Source organism: Aedes albopictus, unplaced genomic scaffold, assembly GCF_035046485.1.
Source record: "Aedes albopictus strain Foshan unplaced genomic scaffold, AalbF5 HiC_scaffold_31, whole genome shotgun sequence".
In the NCBI taxonomy this organism is placed as follows: Eukaryota; Metazoa; Arthropoda; class Insecta; order Diptera; family Culicidae; genus Aedes; species Aedes albopictus.
Window position 1 is genome coordinate 591 of NW_026917101.1, and position 22,567 is coordinate 23,157.

A 22,567-nucleotide genomic window follows, 5' to 3' on the forward strand; every position below is an offset into this window, starting at 1 on the left:
AGAGCTTCCTCTGCCAATGACCATTTTGCATGTGTATATCGTGTGGCAGGCACGAAGATACTCTATGCCCAAGGAAGTCAAGGAAATTTCCTTTACGAAAAGATCCTGGACCGACCGGGAATCGAACCCGTCACCCTCAGCATGGTCATGCTGAATACCCGTGCATTTGCCGCCTCGGCTATATGGGCCCTTGTATACACTCCAAATCGTGTTACACGCGTTCGTTCATTCTCACTCCCCTTGGGAGAATGTCTCGCCGGTTCTCACCACGGATCGAGATTTGGCAGTTTACTAAACATGAAGCTCAAACGGGCTGAGAAAATCCATTCTCAATTTTGTGTCACGTTGTTTTACCGTGCGCAATTTCTTAGTCGTGATACACCGAGAAAAAATTCTACTCGGTCAGCTAAAACTTAACGAAAACAGAATTAGGAATAACGCAGGGACTGAGTAGAATTTTTCCTCGGTGTAGGTAGTCAGTTCAGTTCGGTGTCCGTCTAGCTGAGTGTCGCGTCTCCGTTGCGGGAGTGCCAGTTTGATTCATCGTTCAAAATTTGAACCTATAGCGGAAGACTGCCGCCGGAAGTACAGTGGTCATGCACACAGCGTGAATGTGTCCATTGTAAATAGTTTGTTTTGTTCTTGTGCCCGGGTGTTGAATCGCGTGTGTCGCGGAGTGTTGTCGCCTGTTTAACCCACCCGGCCGGCAGTGCCCTAAACTGGGATCAGCAAGCCGTTCACTATTGAGGTATGTGTAAAACTGCGAAGAACTTGTGCATCCTGTGCTTTCATTGTACCAAGGGCGTGTAGATCTAAGATTTTCAGAGGGCTGTCAGTAGGCACACTGGGTTAAACGTTTGAAATCCTCGGTCAGAATTGCAGTTCTGTCCGATGAGTGGGGAACTGGTTGGCGATCGAAAGTGAGATTGGGGTCTCCGGTTAGCCTAGGGGATAGGGTTTTCGATCGCCAACCCGGAGACGGCGGATTCAATTCCTTTTCCAGTCGGGAAATTCTGTTTATAACGTACATTTTGCTTCGATGAAAAGTTCTAACTTTCCCAGTAATGATCTCCAGATAAACGATAAAATCACCCCAAATGCGATTGCAGCTTTAGCCATGCTACCCAGAATAAGTGCACATTGAGACAAATTTTGGTGTACGTATATCGAGGGTAAAATGCACGTTATATCGAAGCGCGAAGACAGAAATGGCTGTATCGTGACAATTAGTGCTTCTCACGATTGGTGTTTGTGAATTTCATCATTTCAAGTGCAGCCTTCCAGGTGACTTGCTCTATGTCAACCGGGTAGTAACAGGAATTTCACCAACCAATCAATCTGCAGGGAAGTTGCAGTCATTTTCAATTAACCTTAACTACACCAACACGGTGCAAAGATTCGAGAGTTTCACTCTGGAAGCTCGGCGGCAGCGAAAAGGCAACACTCAATCATGCCGAGCTGACCGGCCTATTTGAGAATTGCACCTAGCAGTATTCTAGGAAACGTATGACCTGGCATTGGATGATAGGAAACCATTTCAACTTTTAACTCTTTGGTAAGATCTAAGATGGTAGTCCTGAAAAGGACTGATTTGAAAGTGGGATACTGTTTCGCAGTATGACGACTGATGGTTCCGAAAATCGCCAGATTACTTCTTGGCGGCGGTTTTCTTCGCGGCAGCTTTCTTGGCGGGGGCGGCCTTCTTCGGTTTCGGGGTCTTTGGCTTCTTTGCGGCGGTCTTGGATGGCTTGGTGGCCTTTTGTTTCGGGGCAGCGGCCTTCTTCACACCTCCGGCCTTTTTGGCGGCCTTTGCACCGGCAGCTTTGGCTTTTTTCGCTGCAGCTGGTTTCTTGGCTTTCTTCTCGCCGGCTGGCTTCTTGGCTTTCTTTTCCCCAGCTGGTTTCTTGGCAGCCTTCTTCTTCTCACCGGTAGCCTTCTTGGCTTTCTTCTCACCGGCCTTCTTGGGCTTTTTCTCGCCGGCGGCCTTCTTGGCCTCAGCCTTCAGCTTGAACGATCCGGATGCGCCAGTTCCTTTGGTTTGGACAAACTTGCCCTTCTCGACACCGTTCTTCAAGGCCTTCTTGAGGAATGGGGCCAGCTTGGCGACATCGCACTTGTAGTTGGCAGCGATGTACTTCTTGATGGCCTGCAGGGACGATCCGTTGCGCTCCTTCAGGGTTTTGATAGCAGCAACAACCATATCGTTCACTGGAGGATGGGTCGATGGCTTCTTCGGCTTGCCCTGTCCCTTAGGGGCCCTTGGCTTCTTGGCCTTGGCTGGCGAGGCAGCAGGAGCTGCGGCAGCGGCTTCGGCGGCAACTTCAGACATTGCGGTTGGTTGGTAGTAGGTACAGCGACACTGACACGTTGGTGTAAACGATTGAATGAAGGTAAATCCGACAACAGTGCGATGTTCGATAATGATGTCTGTGTTAGGGATGCAGACATGATCGTTCACTTATTGAGTGTTCGCAAAATATTGTCTAATTTTTTGGTAACATGTTTCTAAAACGCTATTTTACATTTACTGGGAGCAATAGTTGAATAACTTTTCTGTACAGTTAACAAGCACATGAGTCTAGCTAGTGGCACAACATTGCTGTTGGGGTTCCATGTCAGAAATAGCTTGGCAAAAACGTGTCCTAGCAGCACCCGTGAGTCATATGATGTGGGTTCACCCGACAAAACAGTCAATAGTTGCTATTGAAACAATGTCATCGTCCATGTCGGTAGTGAATTTCAAAAGCCCAATAGTTACTCTATTCAGCGACATCCATACCGAGCAAGTATTCGGTCCGGTAATGCCTTAGAAATGGCTCTAAAACAAAGTCCTTCCCGGTGCTAGTACGCGTTGCTGCGTGCTTGGTTTTGGGGAAACTTTGGGCAATACCGTTTTATGAAATTTTTCCGTAAATGATGCTTCAAACTAGTGCTTCGCTGTACTCCAATCGGACAACTCCGTCGGTTTACGCACATTTAGTTTATGTACAAAAGTTCTACGACCTAAACGCATGCTAACAGAAAACATCATTTCCCGCCTAGGTAGCAGTCCCAGCTGTAGTTGACCGAAGCAGACCAGTACTTTGTCCCAGTCTTTGATGCCGCAGCAATGAGCACGATTTAAAAGGGTAATATTAGATGTTATCACAGATCTAGAGTTAGTTTCACATCAGGATCTTGCGGAAACAAATTTGAATACATTATACACCTAACAGCAGCCAAAAATCACGAAAATCTGCCCAGTAGTGCGAATCTATCACAAGTCCATCGAGTTGTTAGCTTGTTTGATGTACGATCAACATTGAGAGTTATTAGAGCCGTCGTTGGAGTTCAAATTCAATCTGAATTTGAATGAATGTAGTAAGTGTTTGCACCCTTTAATTCCGGCCTAGTCGGTTCAAGTTCAGTCTGGATGTAATCGAAACTAACGAACAAAAACTGACGCACTGCATCTGTTCTCCGATGGTGCAAAAGCTATGATTTGACTGACCTAAACCACCGGACGACACAGGCTAGACATGCTCGGTCCGATGGATTCATCTCAAAGGCGTTCCGAAAATGTAGAGCTGACAAGTTTGCCTGGCCAATTCCAGGGTGAAAATGAAAACAAAAACGACGCCTACTGCAGTTGGATACTTGAAGCCAATCTTGTGTGTCGCACGCACCCGATTGTAGCAACGATTAATTATTGGTGAATTTTCAGAAACTTGAAATCAAGCAAACGCACCCCGACGTGTAATCGATAGCAGTCGTACCCACCACTCTATGCTATGCTCACTCATCTAGCTAGGTGACTAAAACTACGCTTATACGATTGTATGTAAACTCTGGTGGCAGCACCACAGTTGGTACGGTGATACTTTTCGTGAAACAACCAATCTGAGAGAAAGTCAGTAACTACAGTCAGTCAGAGCCAAAGTGGCAGTACATCATCGAGGCACGGTCGCCATATTCGGGGCCCACACTAGAGGTTAGTATGAATGTTACCATTGGGTACATCGGAAATGGCCATAAGGTCCTACAGGTTTGAGTCGTAAGTGTTGCAGTTGGTTTGGCAGGTCATTATTTCCTAGTTAACTCTTTTCGAGAATGATATAGTGGCCCTGAAAAGGGCCTTTTGGTTTGATGCGATAATTCCCGGACGGTCGTCATTTACTTGGAGCTGGTGTACTTGGTGACGGCCTTGGTTCCTTCGGAAACGGCGTGCTTGGCCAACTCTCCTGGGAGCAGAAGACGGACGGCGGTTTGGATTTCGCGAGAGGTAATGGTCGAGCGCTTGTTGTAGTGAGCCAGACGAGAGGCTTCGGCGGCAATGCGTTCGAAGATGTCGTTGACGAAGCTGTTCATGATGCTCATAGCCTTCGACGAGACGCCAGTGTCCGGGTGGACTTGCTTCAACACCTTGTAGATGTAGATAGCGTAGCTCTCCTTCCTGCGCTGCTTCTTCTTCTTCTTGTCGCCCTTGACAATGTTCTTCTGGGCCTTGCCGGATTTCTTGGCGGCCTTTCCGCTGGTTTTCGGTGCCATCGTGCTACGGTGAGGTTGTTTTCGATCCAAAAGGAAACAGAAACTGATGCCCACCGAGCCAATCGGTTCTCTTTTATACCCGTAGAATAGCAAGCGATGTTCCGCCCCTTTGGTTTGTTTGTCATTTTATTCGTTTCGCTTTTCCCTCCCTAGTGTTGGTGTAGCGCAGTGCTATGCGGGTATAAAATAGCCTGCCGATCCGTTGGTTCGCCATCAGTACAGCTTACGTACGCTTTGTGAACGTTTCTTCGTTAGTAAAACTCGAATCTATCTCACGATGTCTGGCCGCGGCAAAGGAGGCAAAGTTAAGGGAAAGGCAAAGTCCCGTTCCAACCGTGCTGGACTGCAGTTCCCAGTCGGCCGTATCCACCGTCTGCTCAGGAAGGGCAACTATGCCGAGCGTGTCGGCGCTGGTGCCCCAGTGTACTTGGCTGCCGTGATGGAATATCTGGCTGCTGAAGTCCTCGAGTTGGCAGGAAACGCTGCTCGTGACAACAAGAAGACCAGAATCATTCCCCGTCATCTGCAGTTGGCCATCCGCAACGACGAAGAATTGAACAAACTGCTGTCTGGCGTTACCATCGCCCAGGGTGGTGTCTTGCCAAACATCCAGGCTGTTCTGTTGCCCAAGAAGACCGAAAAGAAGGCATAAATCTCTTCCCGCTCGATCGAAGACCGTGTGCATCAAACCAAAAACCGTCCTTTTCAGGACGACAATATTCATTTTCCTGATAGAGAGTTGTTTTGGAATGATTTGTTCGCTGCAAAACTACCTACCTTGCAGTGCTCTGAATGTGCGAATGCTTTGGAAATGGTACGATTTTTATTTCAGGAACCTGCAGAAGCAGTACATCCCGAGGAAGATCCGAAAAAAAAAAAATAAAGTCAATGTTTTGTGATGGTTTTTAAATTTCGTTCACTGCTATTCGGTTTAGTTTTTCATCGTTGTGGAAAGAAGTAAAAAATCTGATTGATTGAAACACTCATCTGAAAATGATGGATTTATTAGCGATTGAAACCTAACCACCCTTCGTTATATGCTTAATTTTCGATTTTCGAAATTCTATCCCCCATATCTTGCTGACGGACGTTATCCAGTCAAAATATCAAAATATCAGGACTCGTACATAGTTGAATTTTCGATAAAAATAATCGAAATCGACTCAGTCTGTACCCCGCGGTAAGTTTGTCTTTGTCATTACGTAAATCTATCGAACGTGGTTGTCAGAAAATTGCTGCAGTTTGTTGTTTTTACCTATCGATCCAGCCATGTGCTATGTGAACGGGCCCGAAAATGCCGTTACCTGCAGTCGGCGTTTGGACGAAAAATGTAACTGGCAATTTGGTGGACCGTCACTGCTGGCGCGGAAATGTTCAAAGGTTCGAAATAATAGTGAGGGCTATACCGGGGCTTATTATCGTAGGAAATTTTCGTGAAACTCTTTTGTGAAACGTTTTCGGTGGCCCTGAAAAGGGCCGTTTTGAAAGTGATTAATAACACAAGACCAAATTTAAGCGCGTTCTCCACGGATGCGACGAGCCAGCTGGATGTCCTTGGGCATGATAGTGACACGCTTGGCATGGATGGCACACAGGTTGGTATCTTCAAACAGACCAACCAGGTAGGCCTCGCTAGCTTCCTGCAGGGCCATGACGGCTGAGCTCTGGAAGCGCAGGTCAGTCTTGAAGTCCTGAGCGATTTCACGGACCAGACGCTGGAATGGGAGCTTGCGGATCAGCAGCTCAGTGGATTTCTGGTAACGACGGATTTCACGCAGAGCGACAGTTCCTGGCCGATAACGATGAGGCTTCTTGACTCCTCCGGTGGCAGGGGCACTCTTGCGAGCGGCCTTGGTGGCCAGCTGCTTGCGAGGGGCCTTTCCTCCGGTAGACTTACGGGCAGTCTGCTTGGTACGAGCCATCGTAGATGAAGAAAATTGTTTTCAATCCAAACGAATACGTTGAAACGAAGCGAAAGAATGAGGGTCGAATTTTTGTAGTACTCTTTTATATGCTTGGTTCATCGCAGGCAACCAATCACAAGCCATAGAAGAATAGAAAAAGCAAGCATGGCAAGAAGAAGTTACCCCTCGAGTAGGTATAAAAGCGGCAGCATCAGTTTCGTAGGGCATCAGTTTCGTTACACCCGTAGTCGAACACAGAAGTAAATATCCAAAATGACTGGCCGTGGCAAGGGAGGCAAAGGACTCGGAAAAGGAGGCGCCAAGCGTCATCGCAAGGTTTTGCGTGATAACATCCAGGGTATCACCAAGCCCGCCATCCGTCGTCTGGCTCGTCGTGGTGGAGTCAAGCGTATCTCCGGTCTCATCTACGAAGAAACTCGTGGTGTGCTGAAGGTGTTCCTGGAAAACGTCATCCGTGATGCCGTCACCTACACTGAACACGCCAAGCGCAAAACCGTTACCGCTATGGATGTCGTGTACGCCCTGAAGCGACAGGGACGCACTCTGTACGGTTTCGGAGGTTAAATCACAGGTTTCTTCTCTCAAAAAACGGCCCTTTTCAGGGCCACCGAACGTGTGTACAAAAGAGTTAAACAGTCAGTTTTCTACCGCCAAAAAGCAACAGTACCTAATATGTCGTGCCTATGGACCTCAGAACGGAAGTGATAGATTGTAATGATATAAATATGTGCATCCAATTTGTATATAGTACCTCCATTGGGAACCTCTCGATATTCTATCTTTCGTGCACCGTAGCACCGGAAAGCTGAACACGACGATAAGTAAGTAAAATTAAAATGAAACCTGGGAACCAGAAGCGCTTGCCTCCGTATCGGAATTTGGCCAGCCAAAAATGCTCCGCTTCGAGTTGGAAAAGCTCGAATTGAAAAGCTAAGCAAACACGTCCCCATACTTCCAGAGCGTCGCTTATACATGTTATGCACGTAGGCAGCTCAAATCATACTTATCAAGGCAAGGAAAACTCCAGTCTTGAAGATGACAGTTTTGTTTAATATTTCCCACATCCAATATGTATGTTTCGAAGAACTTGATTGTTAACAATGGTTGCAATGTCGCCCAACGCCAAGCGTCGGTAGAACCGGTAAACTGTATAGCAATAAATCATGGATGTATGCATCCCTACCCGGGATTTCAATGGCGTGTACCATACGTTCGTGACTGTACGCTTGGAAGTGAATGTATCCCTATCCCGGACTTCAAAGCAGCATGTCAATTATTTAGGGGCCATCCATAAAGTACGCCACGCTCGAGCTCAAGCAATGCAAAAGTACGGAGGAGGGAAAGGAGAGTTAAAATTCTCGATTACAGCGTGGCGTACAAGGTTATATGCAGAACCTGGCCTCCTAAAGTGAGGTTAAGTTTAGTGAAATCCCATTTCGTATTTTAGTGATTGAGTCGTTCCAGATAAAATTTAATGTAGGATCGGGGTAGAAAAAATCAATTTATCGATAAATTTACCAAAAAATTGACGAATCAACTGATGGGGAACTGGTATTTCCCTTTCAAACTTCCAAATTTTCACGACATAATCTCTACTTTTAATCGCCAATTGAGAGGAAACAAACCATCGTCGTTTATCAAAAACTCAAACGCAGATTTTAGTCTCGCTAAAACCACAACCAATGCTAATAAAAATTCTACTCTACTCACTATCTGGATAACAGTGCAATTATTTTCAATGACGGTTTTGTGACTTAGAGCAAGAAAACTGCGTTGTCTTGCACAGCTCGGTATCCTGCCATCCGAAATATAAGCTGCCATGTTGGCCAACAATTTTCACAGCTTGCCCACCATGCGTGCCGAAACGCAGCGGCGGTGAGTGCTCTGCGGCACTCACACGGTGAAACAAAGCCACACACAATTGAGCGTGTTATTCGTCCTCCTCCTCTTCTTGGCGTAACGTCCTCACTGGGACAAAGCCTGCTTCTCAGCTTAGTGTTCTATGAGCACTTCCACAGTTATTAACTGAGAGCTTCCTCTGCCAATGACCATTTTGCATGTGTATCGTGTGGCAGGCACGAAGATACTCTATGCCCAAGGAAGTCAAGGAAATTTCCTTTACGAAAAGATCCTGGACCGACCGGGAATCGAACCCGTCACCCTCAGCATGGTCATGCTGAATACCCGTGCATTTGCCGCCTCGGCTATATGGGCCCTTGTATACAATCCAAATCGTGTTACACGCGTTCGTTCATTCTCACTCCCCTTGGGAGAATGTCTCGCCGGTTCTCACCACGGATCGAGATTTGGCAGTTTACTAAACATGAAGCTCAAACGGGCTGAGAAAATCCATTCTCAATTTTGTGTCACGTTGTTTTACCGTGCGCAATTTCTTAGTCGTGATACACCGAGAAAAAATTCTACTCGGTCAGCTAAAACTTAACGAAAACAGAATTAGGAATAACGCAGGGACTGAGTAGAATTTTTCCTCGGTGTAGGTAGTCAGTTCAGTTCGGTGTCCGTCTAGCTGAGTGTCGCGTCTCCGTTGCGGGAGTGCCAGTTTGATTCATCGTTCAAAATTTGAACCTATAGCGGAAGACTGCCGCCGGAAGTACAGTGGTCATGCACACAGCGTGAATGTGTCCATTGTAAATAGTTTGTTTTGTTCTTGTGCCCGGGTGTTGAATCGCGTGTGTCGCGGAGTGTTGTCGCCTGTTTAACCCACCCGGCCGGCAGTGCCCTAAACTGGGATCAGCAAGCCGTTCACTATTGAGGTATGTGTAAAACTGCGAAGAACTTGTGCATCCTGTGCTTTCATTGTACCAAGGGCGTGTAGATCTAAGATTTTCAGAGGGCTGTCAGTAGGCACACTGGGTTAAACGTTTGAAATCCTCGGTCAGAATTGCAGTTCTGTCCGATGAGTGGGGAACTGGTTGGCGATCGAAAGTGAGATTGGGGTCTCCGGTTAGCCTAGGGGATAGGGTTTTCGATCGCCAACCCGGAGACGGCGGATTCAATTCCTTTTCCAGTCGGGAAATTCTGTTTATAACGTACATTTTGCTTCGATGAAAAGTTCTAACTTTCCCAGTAATGATCTCCAGATAAACGATAAAATCACCCCAAATGCGATTGCAGCTTTAGCCATGCTACCCAGAATAAGTGCACATTGAGACAAATTTTGGTGTACGTATATCGAGGGTAAAATGCACGTTATATCGAAGCGCGAAGACAGAAATGGCTGTATCGTGACAATTAGTGCTTCTCACGATTGGTGTTTGTGAATTTCATCATTTCAAGTGCAGCCTTCCAGGTGACTTGCTCTATGTCAACCGGGTAGTAACAGGAATTTCACCAACCAATCAATCTGCAGGGAAGTTGCAGTCATTTTCAATTAACCTTAACTACACCAACACGGTGCAAAGATTCGAGAGTTTCACTCTGGAAGCTCGGCGGCAGCGAAAAGGCAACACTCAATCATGCCGAGCTGACCGGCCTATTTGAGAATTGCACCTAGCAGTATTCTAGGAAACGTATGACCTGGCATTGGATGATAGGAAACCATTTCAACTTTTAACTCTTTGGTAAGATCTAAGATGGTAGTCCTGAAAAGGACTGATTTGAAAGTGGGATACTGTTTCGCAGTATGACGACTGATGGTTCCGAAAATCGCCAGATTACTTCTTGGCGGCGGTTTTCTTCGCGGCAGCTTTCTTGGCGGGGGCGGCCTTCTTCGGTTTCGGGGTCTTTGGCTTCTTTGCGGCGGTCTTGGATGGCTTGGTGGCCTTTTGTTTCGGGGCAGCGGCCTTCTTCACACCTCCGGCCTTTTTGGCGGCCTTTGCACCGGCAGCTTTGGCTTTTTTCGCTGCAGCTGGTTTCTTGGCTTTCTTCTCGCCGGCTGGCTTCTTGGCTTTCTTTTCCCCAGCTGGTTTCTTGGCAGCCTTCTTCTTCTCACCGGTAGCCTTCTTGGCTTTCTTCTCACCGGCCTTCTTGGGCTTTTTCTCGCCGGCGGCCTTCTTGGCCTCAGCCTTCAGCTTGAACGATCCGGATGCGCCAGTTCCTTTGGTTTGGACAAACTTGCCCTTCTCGACACCGTTCTTCAAGGCCTTCTTGAGGAATGGGGCCAGCTTGGCGACATCGCACTTGTAGTTGGCAGCGATGTACTTCTTGATGGCCTGCAGGGACGATCCGTTGCGCTCCTTCAGGGTTTTGATAGCAGCAACAACCATATCGTTCACTGGAGGATGGGTCGATGGCTTCTTCGGCTTGCCCTGTCCCTTAGGGGCCCTTGGCTTCTTGGCCTTGGCTGGCGAGGCAGCAGGAGCTGCGGCAGCGGCTTCGGCGGCAACTTCAGACATTGCGGTTGGTTGGTAGTAGGTACAGCGACACTGACACGTTGGTGTAAACGATTGAATGAAGGTAAATCCGACAACAGTGCGATGTTCGATAATGATGTCTGTGTTAGGGATGCAGACATGATCGTTCACTTATTGAGTGTTCGCAAAATATTGTCTAATTTTTTGGTAACATGTTTCTAAAACGCTATTTTACATTTACTGGGAGCAATAGTTGAATAACTTTTCTGTACAGTTAACAAGCACATGAGTCTAGCTAGTGGCACAACATTGCTGTTGGGGTTCCATGTCAGAAATAGCTTGGCAAAAACGTGTCCTAGCAGCACCCGTGAGTCATATGATGTGGGTTCACCCGACAAAACAGTCAATAGTTGCTATTGAAACAATGTCATCGTCCATGTCGGTAGTGAATTTCAAAAGCCCAATAGTTACTCTATTCAGCGACATCCATACCGAGCAAGTATTCGGTCCGGTAATGCCTTAGAAATGGCTCTAAAACAAAGTCCTTCCCGGTGCTAGTACGCGTTGCTGCGTGCTTGGTTTTGGGGAAACTTTGGGCAATACCGTTTTATGAAATTTTTCCGTAAATGATGCTTCAAACTAGTGCTTCGCTGTACTCCAATCGGACAACTCCGTCGGTTTACGCACATTTAGTTTATGTACAAAAGTTCTACGACCTAAACGCATGCTAACAGAAAACATCATTTCCCGCCTAGGTAGCAGTCCCAGCTGTAGTTGACCGAAGCAGACCAGTACTTTGTCCCAGTCTTTGATGCCGCAGCAATGAGCACGATTTAAAAGGGTAATATTAGATGTTATCACAGATCTAGAGTTAGTTTCACATCAGGATCTTGCGGAAACAAATTTGAATACATTATACACCTAACAGCAGCCAAAAATCACGAAAATCTGCCCAGTAGTGCGAATCTATCACAAGTCCATCGAGTTGTTAGCTTGTTTGATGTACGATCAACATTGAGAGTTATTAGAGCCGTCGTTGGAGTTCAAATTCAATCTGAATTTGAATGAATGTAGTAAGTGTTTGCACCCTTTAATTCCGGCCTAGTCGGTTCAAGTTCAGTCTGGATGTAATCGAAACTAACGAACAAAAACTGACGCACTGCATCTGTTCTCCGATGGTGCAAAAGCTATGATTTGACTGACCTAAACCACCGGACGACACAGGCTAGACATGCTCGGTCCGATGGATTCATCTCAAAGGCGTTCCGAAAATGTAGAGCTGACAAGTTTGCCTGGCCAATTCCAGGGTGAAAATGAAAACAAAAACGACGCCTACTGCAGTTGGATACTTGAAGCCAATCTTGTGTGTCGCACGCACCCGATTGTAGCAACGATTAATTATTGGTGAATTTTCAGAAACTTGAAATCAAGCAAACGCACCCCGACGTGTAATCGATAGCAGTCGTACCCACCACTCTATGCTATGCTCACTCATCTAGCTAGGTGACTAAAACTACGCTTATACGATTGTATGTAAACTCTGGTGGCAGCACCACAGTTGGTACGGTGATACTTTTCGTGAAACAACCAATCTGAGAGAAAGTCAGTAACTACAGTCAGTCAGAGCCAAAGTGGCAGTACATCATCGAGGCACGGTCGCCATATTCGGGGCCCACACTAGAGGTTAGTATGAATGTTACCATTGGGTACATCGGAAATGGCCATAAGGTCCTACAGGTTTGAGTCGTAAGTGTTGCAGTTGGTTTGGCAGGTCATTATTTCCTAGTTAACTCTTTTCGAGAATGATATAGTGGCCCTGAAAAGGGCCTTTTGGTTTGATGCGATAATTCCCGGACGGTCGTCATTTACTTGGAGCTGGTGTACTTGGTGACGGCCTTGGTTCCTTCGGAAACGGCGTGCTTGGCCAACTCTCCTGGGAGCAGAAGACGGACGGCGGTTTGGATTTCGCGAGAGGTAATGGTCGAGCGCTTGTTGTAGTGAGCCAGACGAGAGGCTTCGGCGGCAATGCGTTCGAAGATGTCGTTGACGAAGCTGTTCATGATGCTCATAGCCTTCGACGAGACGCCAGTGTCCGGGTGGACTTGCTTCAACACCTTGTAGATGTAGATAGCGTAGCTCTCCTTCCTGCGCTGCTTCTTCTTCTTCTTGTCGCCCTTGACAATGTTCTTCTGGGCCTTGCCGGATTTCTTGGCGGCCTTTCCGCTGGTTTTCGGTGCCATCGTGCTACGGTGAGGTTGTTTTCGATCCAAAAGGAAACAGAAACTGATGCCCACCGAGCCAATCGGTTCTCTTTTATACCCGTAGAATAGCAAGCGATGTTCCGCCCCTTTGGTTTGTTTGTCATTTTATTCGTTTCGCTTTTCCCTCCCTAGTGTTGGTGTAGCGCAGTGCTATGCGGGTATAAAATAGCCTGCCGATCCGTTGGTTCGCCATCAGTACAGCTTACGTACGCTTTGTGAACGTTTCTTCGTTAGTAAAACTCGAATCTATCTCACGATGTCTGGCCGCGGCAAAGGAGGCAAAGTTAAGGGAAAGGCAAAGTCCCGTTCCAACCGTGCTGGACTGCAGTTCCCAGTCGGCCGTATCCACCGTCTGCTCAGGAAGGGCAACTATGCCGAGCGTGTCGGCGCTGGTGCCCCAGTGTACTTGGCTGCCGTGATGGAATATCTGGCTGCTGAAGTCCTCGAGTTGGCAGGAAACGCTGCTCGTGACAACAAGAAGACCAGAATCATTCCCCGTCATCTGCAGTTGGCCATCCGCAACGACGAAGAATTGAACAAACTGCTGTCTGGCGTTACCATCGCCCAGGGTGGTGTCTTGCCAAACATCCAGGCTGTTCTGTTGCCCAAGAAGACCGAAAAGAAGGCATAAATCTCTTCCCGCTCGATCGAAGACCGTGTGCATCAAACCAAAAACCGTCCTTTTCAGGACGACAATATTCATTTTCCTGATAGAGAGTTGTTTTGGAATGATTTGTTCGCTGCAAAACTACCTACCTTGCAGTGCTCTGAATGTGCGAATGCTTTGGAAATGGTACGATTTTTATTTCAGGAACCTGCAGAAGCAGTACATCCCGAGGAAGATCCGAAAAAAAAAAAATAAAGTCAATGTTTTGTGATGGTTTTTAAATTTCGTTCACTGCTATTCGGTTTAGTTTTTCATCGTTGTGGAAAGAAGTAAAAAATCTGATTGATTGAAACACTCATCTGAAAATGATGGATTTATTAGCGATTGAAACCTAACCACCCTTCGTTATATGCTTAATTTTCGATTTTCGAAATTCTATCCCCCATATCTTGCTGACGGACGTTATCCAGTCAAAATATCAAAATATCAGGACTCGTACATAGTTGAATTTTCGATAAAAATAATCGAAATCGACTCAGTCTGTACCCCGCGGTAAGTTTGTCTTTGTCATTACGTAAATCTATCGAACGTGGTTGTCAGAAAATTGCTGCAGTTTGTTGTTTTTACCTATCGATCCAGCCATGTGCTATGTGAACGGGCCCGAAAATGCCGTTACCTGCAGTCGGCGTTTGGACGAAAAATGTAACTGGCAATTTGGTGGACCGTCACTGCTGGCGCGGAAATGTTCAAAGGTTCGAAATAATAGTGAGGGCTATACCGGGGCTTATTATCGTAGGAAATTTTCGTGAAACTCTTTTGTGAAACGTTTTCGGTGGCCCTGAAAAGGGCCGTTTTGAAAGTGATTAATAACACAAGACCAAATTTAAGCGCGTTCTCCACGGATGCGACGAGCCAGCTGGATGTCCTTGGGCATGATAGTGACACGCTTGGCATGGATGGCACACAGGTTGGTATCTTCAAACAGACCAACCAGGTAGGCCTCGCTAGCTTCCTGCAGGGCCATGACGGCTGAGCTCTGGAAGCGCAGGTCAGTCTTGAAGTCCTGAGCGATTTCACGGACCAGACGCTGGAATGGGAGCTTGCGGATCAGCAGCTCAGTGGATTTCTGGTAACGACGGATTTCACGCAGAGCGACAGTTCCTGGCCGATAACGATGAGGCTTCTTGACTCCTCCGGTGGCAGGGGCACTCTTGCGAGCGGCCTTGGTGGCCAGCTGCTTGCGAGGGGCCTTTCCTCCGGTAGACTTACGGGCAGTCTGCTTGGTACGAGCCATCGTAGATGAAGAAAATTGTTTTCAATCCAAACGAATACGTTGAAACGAAGCGAAAGAATGAGGGTCGAATTTTTGTAGTACTCTTTTATATGCTTGGTTCATCGCAGGCAACCAATCACAAGCCATAGAAGAATAGAAAAAGCAAGCATGGCAAGAAGAAGTTACCCCTCGAGTAGGTATAAAAGCGGCAGCATCAGTTTCGTAGGGCATCAGTTTCGTTACACCCGTAGTCGAACACAGAAGTAAATATCCAAAATGACTGGCCGTGGCAAGGGAGGCAAAGGACTCGGAAAAGGAGGCGCCAAGCGTCATCGCAAGGTTTTGCGTGATAACATCCAGGGTATCACCAAGCCCGCCATCCGTCGTCTGGCTCGTCGTGGTGGAGTCAAGCGTATCTCCGGTCTCATCTACGAAGAAACTCGTGGTGTGCTGAAGGTGTTCCTGGAAAACGTCATCCGTGATGCCGTCACCTACACTGAACACGCCAAGCGCAAAACCGTTACCGCTATGGATGTCGTGTACGCCCTGAAGCGACAGGGACGCACTCTGTACGGTTTCGGAGGTTAAATCACAGGTTTCTTCTCTCAAAAAACGGCCCTTTTCAGGGCCACCGAACGTGTGTACAAAAGAGTTAAACAGTCAGTTTTCTACCGCCAAAAAGCAACAGTACCTAATATGTCGTGCCTATGGACCTCAGAACGGAAGTGATAGATTGTAATGATATAAATATGTGCATCCAATTTGTATATAGTACCTCCATTGGGAACCTCTCGATATTCTATCTTTCGTGCACCGTAGCACCGGAAAGCTGAACACGACGATAAGTAAGTAAAATTAAAATGAAACCTGGGAACCAGAAGCGCTTGCCTCCGTATCGGAATTTGGCCAGCCAAAAATGCTCCGCTTCGAGTTGGAAAAGCTCGAATTGAAAAGCTAAGCAAACACGTCCCCATACTTCCAGAGCGTCGCTTATACATGTTATGCACGTAGGCAGCTCAAATCATACTTATCAAGGCAAGGAAAACTCCAGTCTTGAAGATGACAGTTTTGTTTAATATTTCCCACATCCAATATGTATGTTTCGAAGAACTTGATTGTTAACAATGGTTGCAATGTCGCCCAACGCCAAGCGTCGGTAGAACCGGTAAACTGTATAGCAATAAATCATGGATGTATGCATCCCTACCCGGGATTTCAATGGCGTGTACCATACGTTCGTGACTGTACGCTTGGAAGTGAATGTATCCCTATCCCGGACTTCAAAGCAGCATGTCAATTATTTAGGGGCCATCCATAAAGTACGCCACGCTCGAGCTCAAGCAATGCAAAAGTACGGAGGAGGGAAAGGAGAGTTAAAATTCTCGATTACAGCGTGGCGTACAAGGTTATATGCAGAACCTGGCCTCCTAAAGTGAGGTTAAGTTTAGTGAAATCCCATTTCGTATTTTAGTGATTGAGTCGTTCCAGATAAAATTTAATGTAGGATCGGGGTAGAAAAAATCAATTTATCGATAAATTTACCAAAAAATTGACGAATCAACTGATGGGGAACTGGTATTTCCCTTTCAAACTTCCAAATTTTCACGACATAATCTCTACTTTTAATCGCCAATTGAGAGGAAACAAACCATCGTCGTTTATCAAAAACTCAAACGCAGATTTTAGTCTCGCTAAAACCACAACCAATGCTAATAAAAATTCTACTCTACTCACTATCTGGATAACAGTGCAATTATTTTCAATGACGGTTTTGTGACTTAGAGCAAGAAAACTGCGTTGTCTTGCACAGCTCGGTATCCTGCCATCCGAAATATAAGCTGCCATGTTGGCCAACAATTTTCACAGCTTGCCCACCATGCGTGCCGAAACGCAGCGGCGGTGAGTGCTCTGCGGCACTCACACGGTGAAACAAAGCCACACACAATTGAGCGTGTTATTCGTCCTCCTCCTCTTCTTGGCGTAACGTCCTCACTGGGACAAAGCCTGCTTCTCAGCTTAGTGTTCTATGAGCACTTCCACAGTTATTAACTGAGAGCTTCCTCTGCCAATGACCATTTTGCATGTGTATCGTGTGGCAGGCACGAAGATACTCTATGCCCAAGGAAGTCAAGGAAATTTCCTTTACGAAAAGATCCTGGACCGACCGGGAATCGAACCCGTCACCCTCAGCATGGTCATGCTGAATACCCGTGCATTTGCCGCCTCGGCTATATGGGCCCTTGTATACACTCCAAATCGTGTTACACGCGTTCGTTCATTCTCACTCCCCTTGGGAGAATGTCTCGCCGGTTCTCACCACGGATCGAGATTTGGCAGTTTACTAAACATGAAGCTCAAACGGGCTGAGAAAATCCATTCTCAATTTTGTGTCACGTTGTTTTACCGTGCGCAATTTCTTAGTCGTGATACACCGAGAAAAAATTCTACTCGGTCAGCTAAAACTTAACGAAAACAGAATTAGGAATAACGCAGGGACTGAGTAGAATTTTTCCTCGGTGTAGGTAGTCAGTTCAGTTCGGTGTCCGTCTAGCTGAGTGTCGCGTCTCCGTTGCGGGAGTGCCAGTTTGATTCATCGTTCAAAATTTGAACCTATAGCGGAAGACTGCCGCCGGAAGTACAGTGGTCATGCACACAGCGTGAATGTGTCCATTGTAAATAGTTTGTTTTGTTCTTGTGCCCGGGTGTTGAATCGCGTGTGTCGCGGAGTGTTGTCGCCTGTTTAACCCACCCGGCCGGCAGTGCCCTAAACTGGGATCAGCAAGCCGTTCACTATTGAGGTATGTGTAAAACTGCGAAGAACTTGTGCATCCTGTGCTTTCATTGTACCAAGGGCGCGTAGATCTAAGATTTTCAGAGGGCTGTCAGTAGGCACACTGGGTTAAACGTTTGAAATCCTCGGTCAGAATTGCAGTTCTGTCCGATGAGTGGGGAACTGGTTGGCGATCGAAAGTGAGATTGGGGTCTCCGGTTAGCCTAGGGGATAGGGTTTTCGATCGCCAACCCGGAGACGGCGGATTCAATTCCTTTTCCAGTCGGGAAATTCTGTTTATAACGTACATTTTGCTTCGATGAAAAGTTCTAACTTTCCCAGTAATGATCTCCAGATAAACGATAAAATCACCCCAAATGCGATTGCAGCTTTAGCCATGCTACCCAGAATAAGTGCACATTGAGACAAATTTTGGTGTACGTATATCGAGGGTAAAATGCACGTTATATCGAAGCGCGAAGACAGAAATGGCTGTATCGTGACAATTAGTGCTTCTCACGATTGGTGTTTGTGAATTTCATCATTTCAAGTGCAGCCTTCCAGGTGACTTGCTCTATGTCAACCGGGTAGTAACAGGAATTTCACCAACCAATCAATCTGCAGGGAAGTTGCAGTCATTTTCAATTAACCTTAACTACACCAACACGGTGCAAAGATTCGAGAGTTTCACTCTGGAAGCTCGGCGGCAGCGAAAAGGCAACACTCAATCATGCCGAGCTGACCGGCCTATTTGAGAATTGCACCTAGCAGTATTCTAGGAAACGTATGACCTGGCATTGGATGATAGGAAACCATTTCAACTTTTAACTCTTTGGTAAGATCTAAGATGGTAGTCCTGAAAAGGACTGATTTGAAAGTGGGATACTGTTTCGCAGTATGACGACTGATGGTTCCGAAAATCGCCAGATTACTTCTTGGCGGCGGTTTTCTTCGCGGCAGCTTTCTTGGCGGGGGCGGCCTTCTTCGGTTTCGGGGTCTTTGGCTTCTTTGCGGCGGTCTTGGATGGCTTGGTGGCCTTTTGTTTCGGGGCAGCGGCCTTCTTCACACCTCCGGCCTTTTTGGCGGCCTTTGCACCGGCAGCTTTGGCTTTTTTCGCTGCAGCTGGTTTCTTGGCTTTCTTCTCGCCGGCTGGCTTCTTGGCTTTCTTTTCCCCAGCTGGTTTCTTGGCAGCCTTCTTCTTCTCACCGGTAGCCTTCTTGGCTTTCTTCTCACCGGCCTTCTTGGGCTTTTTCTCGCCGGCGGCCTTCTTGGCCTCAGCCTTCAGCTTGAACGATCCGGATGCGCCAGTTCCTTTGGTTTGGACAAACTTGCCCTTCTCGACACCGTTCTTCAAGGCCTTCTTGAGGAATGGGGCCAGCTTGGCGACATCGCACTTGTAGTTGGCAGCGATGTACTTCTTGATGGCCTGCAGGGACGATCCGTTGCGCTCCTTCAGGGTTTTGATAGCAGCAACAACCATATCGTTCACTGGAGGATGGGTCGATGGCTTCTTCGGCTTGCCCTGTCCCTTAGGGGCCCTTGGCTTCTTGGCCTTGGCTGGCGAGGCAGCAGGAGCTGCGGCAGCGGCTTCGGCGGCAACTTCAGACATTGCGGTTGGTTGGTAGTAGGTACAGCGACACTGACACGTTGGTGTAAACGATTGAATGAAGGTAAATCCGACAACAGTGCGATGTTCGATAATGATGTCTGTGTTAGGGATGCAGACATGATCGTTCACTTATTGAGTGTTCGCAAAATATTGTCTAATTTTTTGGTAACATGTTTCTAAAACGCTATTTTACATTTACTGGGAGCAATAGTTGAATAACTTTTCTGTACAGTTAACAAGCACATGAGTCTAGCTAGTGGCACAACATTGCTGTTGGGGTTCCATGTCAGAAATAGCTTGGCAAAAACGTGTCCTAGCAGCACCCGTGAGTCATATGATGTGGGTTCACCCGACAAAACAGTCAATAGTTGCTATTGAAACAATGTCATCGTCCATGTCGGTAGTGAATTTCAAAAGCCCAATAGTTACTCTATTCAGCGACATCCATACCGAGCAAGTATTCGGTCCGGTAATGCCTTAGAAATGGCTCTAAAACAAAGTCCTTCCCGGTGCTAGTACGCGTTGCTGCGTGCTTGGTTTTGGGGAAACTTTGGGCAATACCGTTTTATGAAATTTTTCCGTAAATGATGCTTCAAACTAGTGCTTCGCTGTACTCCAATCGGACAACTCCGTCGGTTTACGCACATTTAGTTTATGTACAAAAGTTCTACGACCTAAACGCATGCTAACAGAAAACATCATTTCCCGCCTAGGTAGCAGTCCCAGCTGTAGTTGACCGAAGCAGACCAGTACTTTGTCCCAGTCTTTGATGCCGCAGCAATGAGCACGATTTAAAAGGGTAATATTAGATGTTATCACAGATCTAGAGTTAGTTTCACATCAGGATCTTGCGGAAACAAATTTGAATACATTATACACCTAACAGCAGCCAAAAATCACGAAAATCTGCCCAGTAGTGCGAATCTATCACAAGTCCATCGAGTTGTTAGCTTGTTTGATGTACGATCAACATTGAGAGTTATTAGAGCCGTCGTTGGAGTTCAAATTCAATCTGAATTTGAATGAATGTAGTAAGTGTTTGCACCCTTTAATTCCGGCCTAGTCGGTTCAAGTTCAGTCTGGATGTAATCGAAACTAACGAACAAAAACTGACGCACTGCATCTGTTCTCCGATGGTGCAAAAGCTATGATTTGACTGACCTAAACCACCGGACGACACAGGCTAGACATGCTCGGTCCGATGGATTCATCTCAAAGGCGTTCCGAAAATGTAGAGCTGACAAGTTTGCCTGGCCAATTCCAGGGTGAAAATGAAAACAAAAACGACGCCTACTGCAGTTGGATACTTGAAGCCAATCTTGTGTGTCGCACGCACCCGATTGTAGCAACGATTAATTATTGGTGAATTTTCAGAAACTTGAAATCAAGCAAACGCACCCCGACGTGTAATCGATAGCAGTCGTACCCACCACTCTATGCTATGCTCACTCATCTAGCTAGGTGACTAAAACTACGCTTATACGATTGTATGTAAACTCTGGTGGCAGCACCACAGTTGGTACGGTGATACTTTTCGTGAAACAACCAATCTGAGAGAAAGTCAGTAACTACAGTCAGTCAGAGCCAAAGTGGCAGTACATCATCGAGGCACGGTCGCCATATTCGGGGCCCACACTAGAGGTTAGTATGAATGTTACCATTGGGTACATCGGAAATGGCCATAAGGTCCTACAGGTTTGAGTCGTAAGTGTTGCAGTTGGTTTGGCAGGTCATTATTTCCTAGTTAACTCTTTTCGAGAATGATATAGTGGCCCTGAAAAGGGCCTTTTGGTTTGATGCGATAATTCCCGGACGGTCGTCATTTACTTGGAGCTGGTGTACTTGGTGACGGCCTTGGTTCCTTCGGAAACGGCGTGCTTGGCCAACTCTCCTGGGAGCAGAAGACGGACGGCGGTTTGGATTTCGCGAGAGGTAATGGTCGAGCGCTTGTTGTAGTGAGCCAGACGAGAGGCTTCGGCGGCAATGCGTTCGAAGATGTCGTTGACGAAGCTGTTCATGATGCTCATAGCCTTCGACGAGACGCCAGTGTCCGGGTGGACTTGCTTCAACACCTTGTAGATGTAGATAGCGTAGCTCTCCTTCCTGCGCTGCTTCTTCTTCTTCTTGTCGCCCTTGACAATGTTCTTCTGGGCCTTGCCGGATTTCTTGGCGGCCTTTCCGCTGGTTTTCGGTGCCATCGTGCTACGGTGAGGTTGTTTTCGATCCAAAAGGAAACAGAAACTGATGCCCACCGAGCCAATCGGTTCTCTTTTATACCCGTAGAATAGCAAGCGATGTTCCGCCCCTTTGGTTTGTTTGTCATTTTATTCGTTTCGCTTTTCCCTCCCTAGTGTTGGTGTAGCGCAGTGCTATGCGGGTATAAAATAGCCTGCCGATCCGTTGGTTCGCCATCAGTACAGCTTACGTACGCTTTGTGAACGTTTCTTCGTTAGTAAAACTCGAATCTATCTCACGATGTCTGGCCGCGGCAAAGGAGGCAAAGTTAAGGGAAAGGCAAAGTCCCGTTCCAACCGTGCTGGACTGCAGTTCCCAGTCGGCCGTATCCACCGTCTGCTCAGGAAGGGCAACTATGCCGAGCGTGTCGGCGCTGGTGCCCCAGTGTACTTGGCTGCCGTGATGGAATATCTGGCTGCTGAAGTCCTCGAGTTGGCAGGAAACGCTGCTCGTGACAACAAGAAGACCAGAATCATTCCCCGTCATCTGCAGTTGGCCATCCGCAACGACGAAGAATTGAACAAACTGCTGTCTGGCGTTACCATCGCCCAGGGTGGTGTCTTGCCAAACATCCAGGCTGTTCTGTTGCCCAAGAAGACCGAAAAGAAGGCATAAATCTCTTCCCGCTCGATCGAAGACCGTGTGCATCAAACCAAAAACCGTCCTTTTCAGGACGACAATATTCATTTTCCTGATAGAGAGTTGTTTTGGAATGATTTGTTCGCTGCAAAACTACCTACCTTGCAGTGCTCTGAATGTGCGAATGCTTTGGAAATGGTACGATTTTTATTTCAGGAACCTGCAGAAGCAGTACATCCCGAGGAAGATCCGAAAAAAAAAAAAATAAAGTCAATGTTTTGTGATGGTTTTTAAATTTCGTTCACTGCTATTCGGTTTAGTTTTTCATCGTTGTGGAAAGAAGTAAAAAATCTGATTGATTGAAACACTCATCTGAAAATGATGGATTTATTAGCGATTGAAACCTAACCACCCTTCGTTATATGCTTAATTTTCGATTTTCGAAATTCTATCCCCCATATCTTGCTG

General features: G+C 46.9%; 11 protein-coding genes across 11 annotated transcripts; 5 read left to right on the forward strand and 6 right to left on the reverse strand.

Moving 5' to 3' along the window:
- Nucleotides 1-473: 473 nt before the first annotated feature.
- LOC115270053 (histone H1-like) lies at nt 474-2,395 on the reverse strand. Its single transcript, XM_029879018.2, has one exon. The coding sequence runs from the start codon at nt 2,327-2,329 to the stop codon at nt 1,649-1,651; it is 681 nt and encodes a 226-aa protein (XP_029734878.1). The 5' UTR covers nt 2,330-2,395; the 3' UTR covers nt 474-1,648.
- Nucleotides 2,396-4,126: 1,731 nt separating this feature from the next.
- Nucleotides 4,127-4,578, reverse strand: LOC109413199 (histone H2B). The gene has a single exon (XM_019686904.3). The coding sequence runs from the start codon at nt 4,525-4,527 to the stop codon at nt 4,153-4,155; it is 375 nt and encodes a 124-aa protein (XP_019542449.1). The 5' UTR covers nt 4,528-4,578; the 3' UTR covers nt 4,127-4,152.
- A 144-nt stretch (nt 4,579-4,722) lies between these two features.
- On the forward strand, nt 4,723-5,205 carry LOC109621651 (histone H2A). Its single transcript, XM_020075742.3, has one exon. The coding sequence runs from the start codon at nt 4,805-4,807 to the stop codon at nt 5,177-5,179; it is 375 nt and encodes a 124-aa protein (XP_019931301.1). The 5' UTR covers nt 4,723-4,804; the 3' UTR covers nt 5,180-5,205.
- A 1,443-nt stretch (nt 5,206-6,648) lies between these two features.
- On the forward strand, nt 6,649-7,026 carry LOC109404558 (histone H4). Its single transcript, XM_029879022.2, has one exon. It carries the CDS (start codon nt 6,705-6,707, stop codon nt 7,014-7,016), a length of 312 nt encoding a protein of 103 aa, XP_029734882.1. The 5' UTR covers nt 6,649-6,704; the 3' UTR covers nt 7,017-7,026.
- Nucleotides 7,027-8,951: 1,925 nt separating this feature from the next.
- LOC115270082 (histone H1-like) lies at nt 8,952-10,868 on the reverse strand. The gene has a single exon (XM_062843540.1). The coding sequence runs from the start codon at nt 10,805-10,807 to the stop codon at nt 10,127-10,129; it is 681 nt and encodes a 226-aa protein (XP_062699524.1). The 5' UTR covers nt 10,808-10,868; the 3' UTR covers nt 8,952-10,126.
- Nucleotides 10,869-12,604: 1,736 nt separating this feature from the next.
- On the reverse strand, nt 12,605-13,057 carry LOC134284565 (histone H2B). The gene has a single exon (XM_062843547.1). The coding sequence runs from the start codon at nt 13,003-13,005 to the stop codon at nt 12,631-12,633; it is 375 nt and encodes a 124-aa protein (XP_062699531.1). The 5' UTR covers nt 13,006-13,057; the 3' UTR covers nt 12,605-12,630.
- A 143-nt stretch (nt 13,058-13,200) lies between these two features.
- Nucleotides 13,201-13,683, forward strand: LOC134284573 (histone H2A). The gene has a single exon (XM_062843556.1). It carries the CDS (start codon nt 13,283-13,285, stop codon nt 13,655-13,657), a length of 375 nt encoding a protein of 124 aa, XP_062699540.1. The 5' UTR covers nt 13,201-13,282; the 3' UTR covers nt 13,658-13,683.
- Nucleotides 13,684-15,126: 1,443 nt separating this feature from the next.
- On the forward strand, nt 15,127-15,504 carry LOC134284587 (histone H4). The gene has a single exon (XM_062843570.1). The coding sequence runs from the start codon at nt 15,183-15,185 to the stop codon at nt 15,492-15,494; it is 312 nt and encodes a 103-aa protein (XP_062699554.1). The 5' UTR covers nt 15,127-15,182; the 3' UTR covers nt 15,495-15,504.
- A 3,016-nt stretch (nt 15,505-18,520) lies between these two features.
- LOC134284559 (histone H1-like) lies at nt 18,521-19,346 on the reverse strand. The gene has a single exon (XM_062843543.1). The coding sequence runs from the start codon at nt 19,283-19,285 to the stop codon at nt 18,605-18,607; it is 681 nt and encodes a 226-aa protein (XP_062699527.1). The 5' UTR covers nt 19,286-19,346; the 3' UTR covers nt 18,521-18,604.
- Nucleotides 19,347-21,082: 1,736 nt separating this feature from the next.
- LOC134284571 (histone H2B) lies at nt 21,083-21,535 on the reverse strand. Its single transcript, XM_062843554.1, has one exon. The coding sequence runs from the start codon at nt 21,481-21,483 to the stop codon at nt 21,109-21,111; it is 375 nt and encodes a 124-aa protein (XP_062699538.1). The 5' UTR covers nt 21,484-21,535; the 3' UTR covers nt 21,083-21,108.
- Nucleotides 21,536-21,678: 143 nt separating this feature from the next.
- LOC115270076 (histone H2A) lies at nt 21,679-22,161 on the forward strand. Its single transcript, XM_029879045.2, has one exon. It carries the CDS (start codon nt 21,761-21,763, stop codon nt 22,133-22,135), a length of 375 nt encoding a protein of 124 aa, XP_029734905.1. The 5' UTR covers nt 21,679-21,760; the 3' UTR covers nt 22,136-22,161.
- The last annotated feature ends 406 nt before the right edge of the window (nt 22,162-22,567 follow it).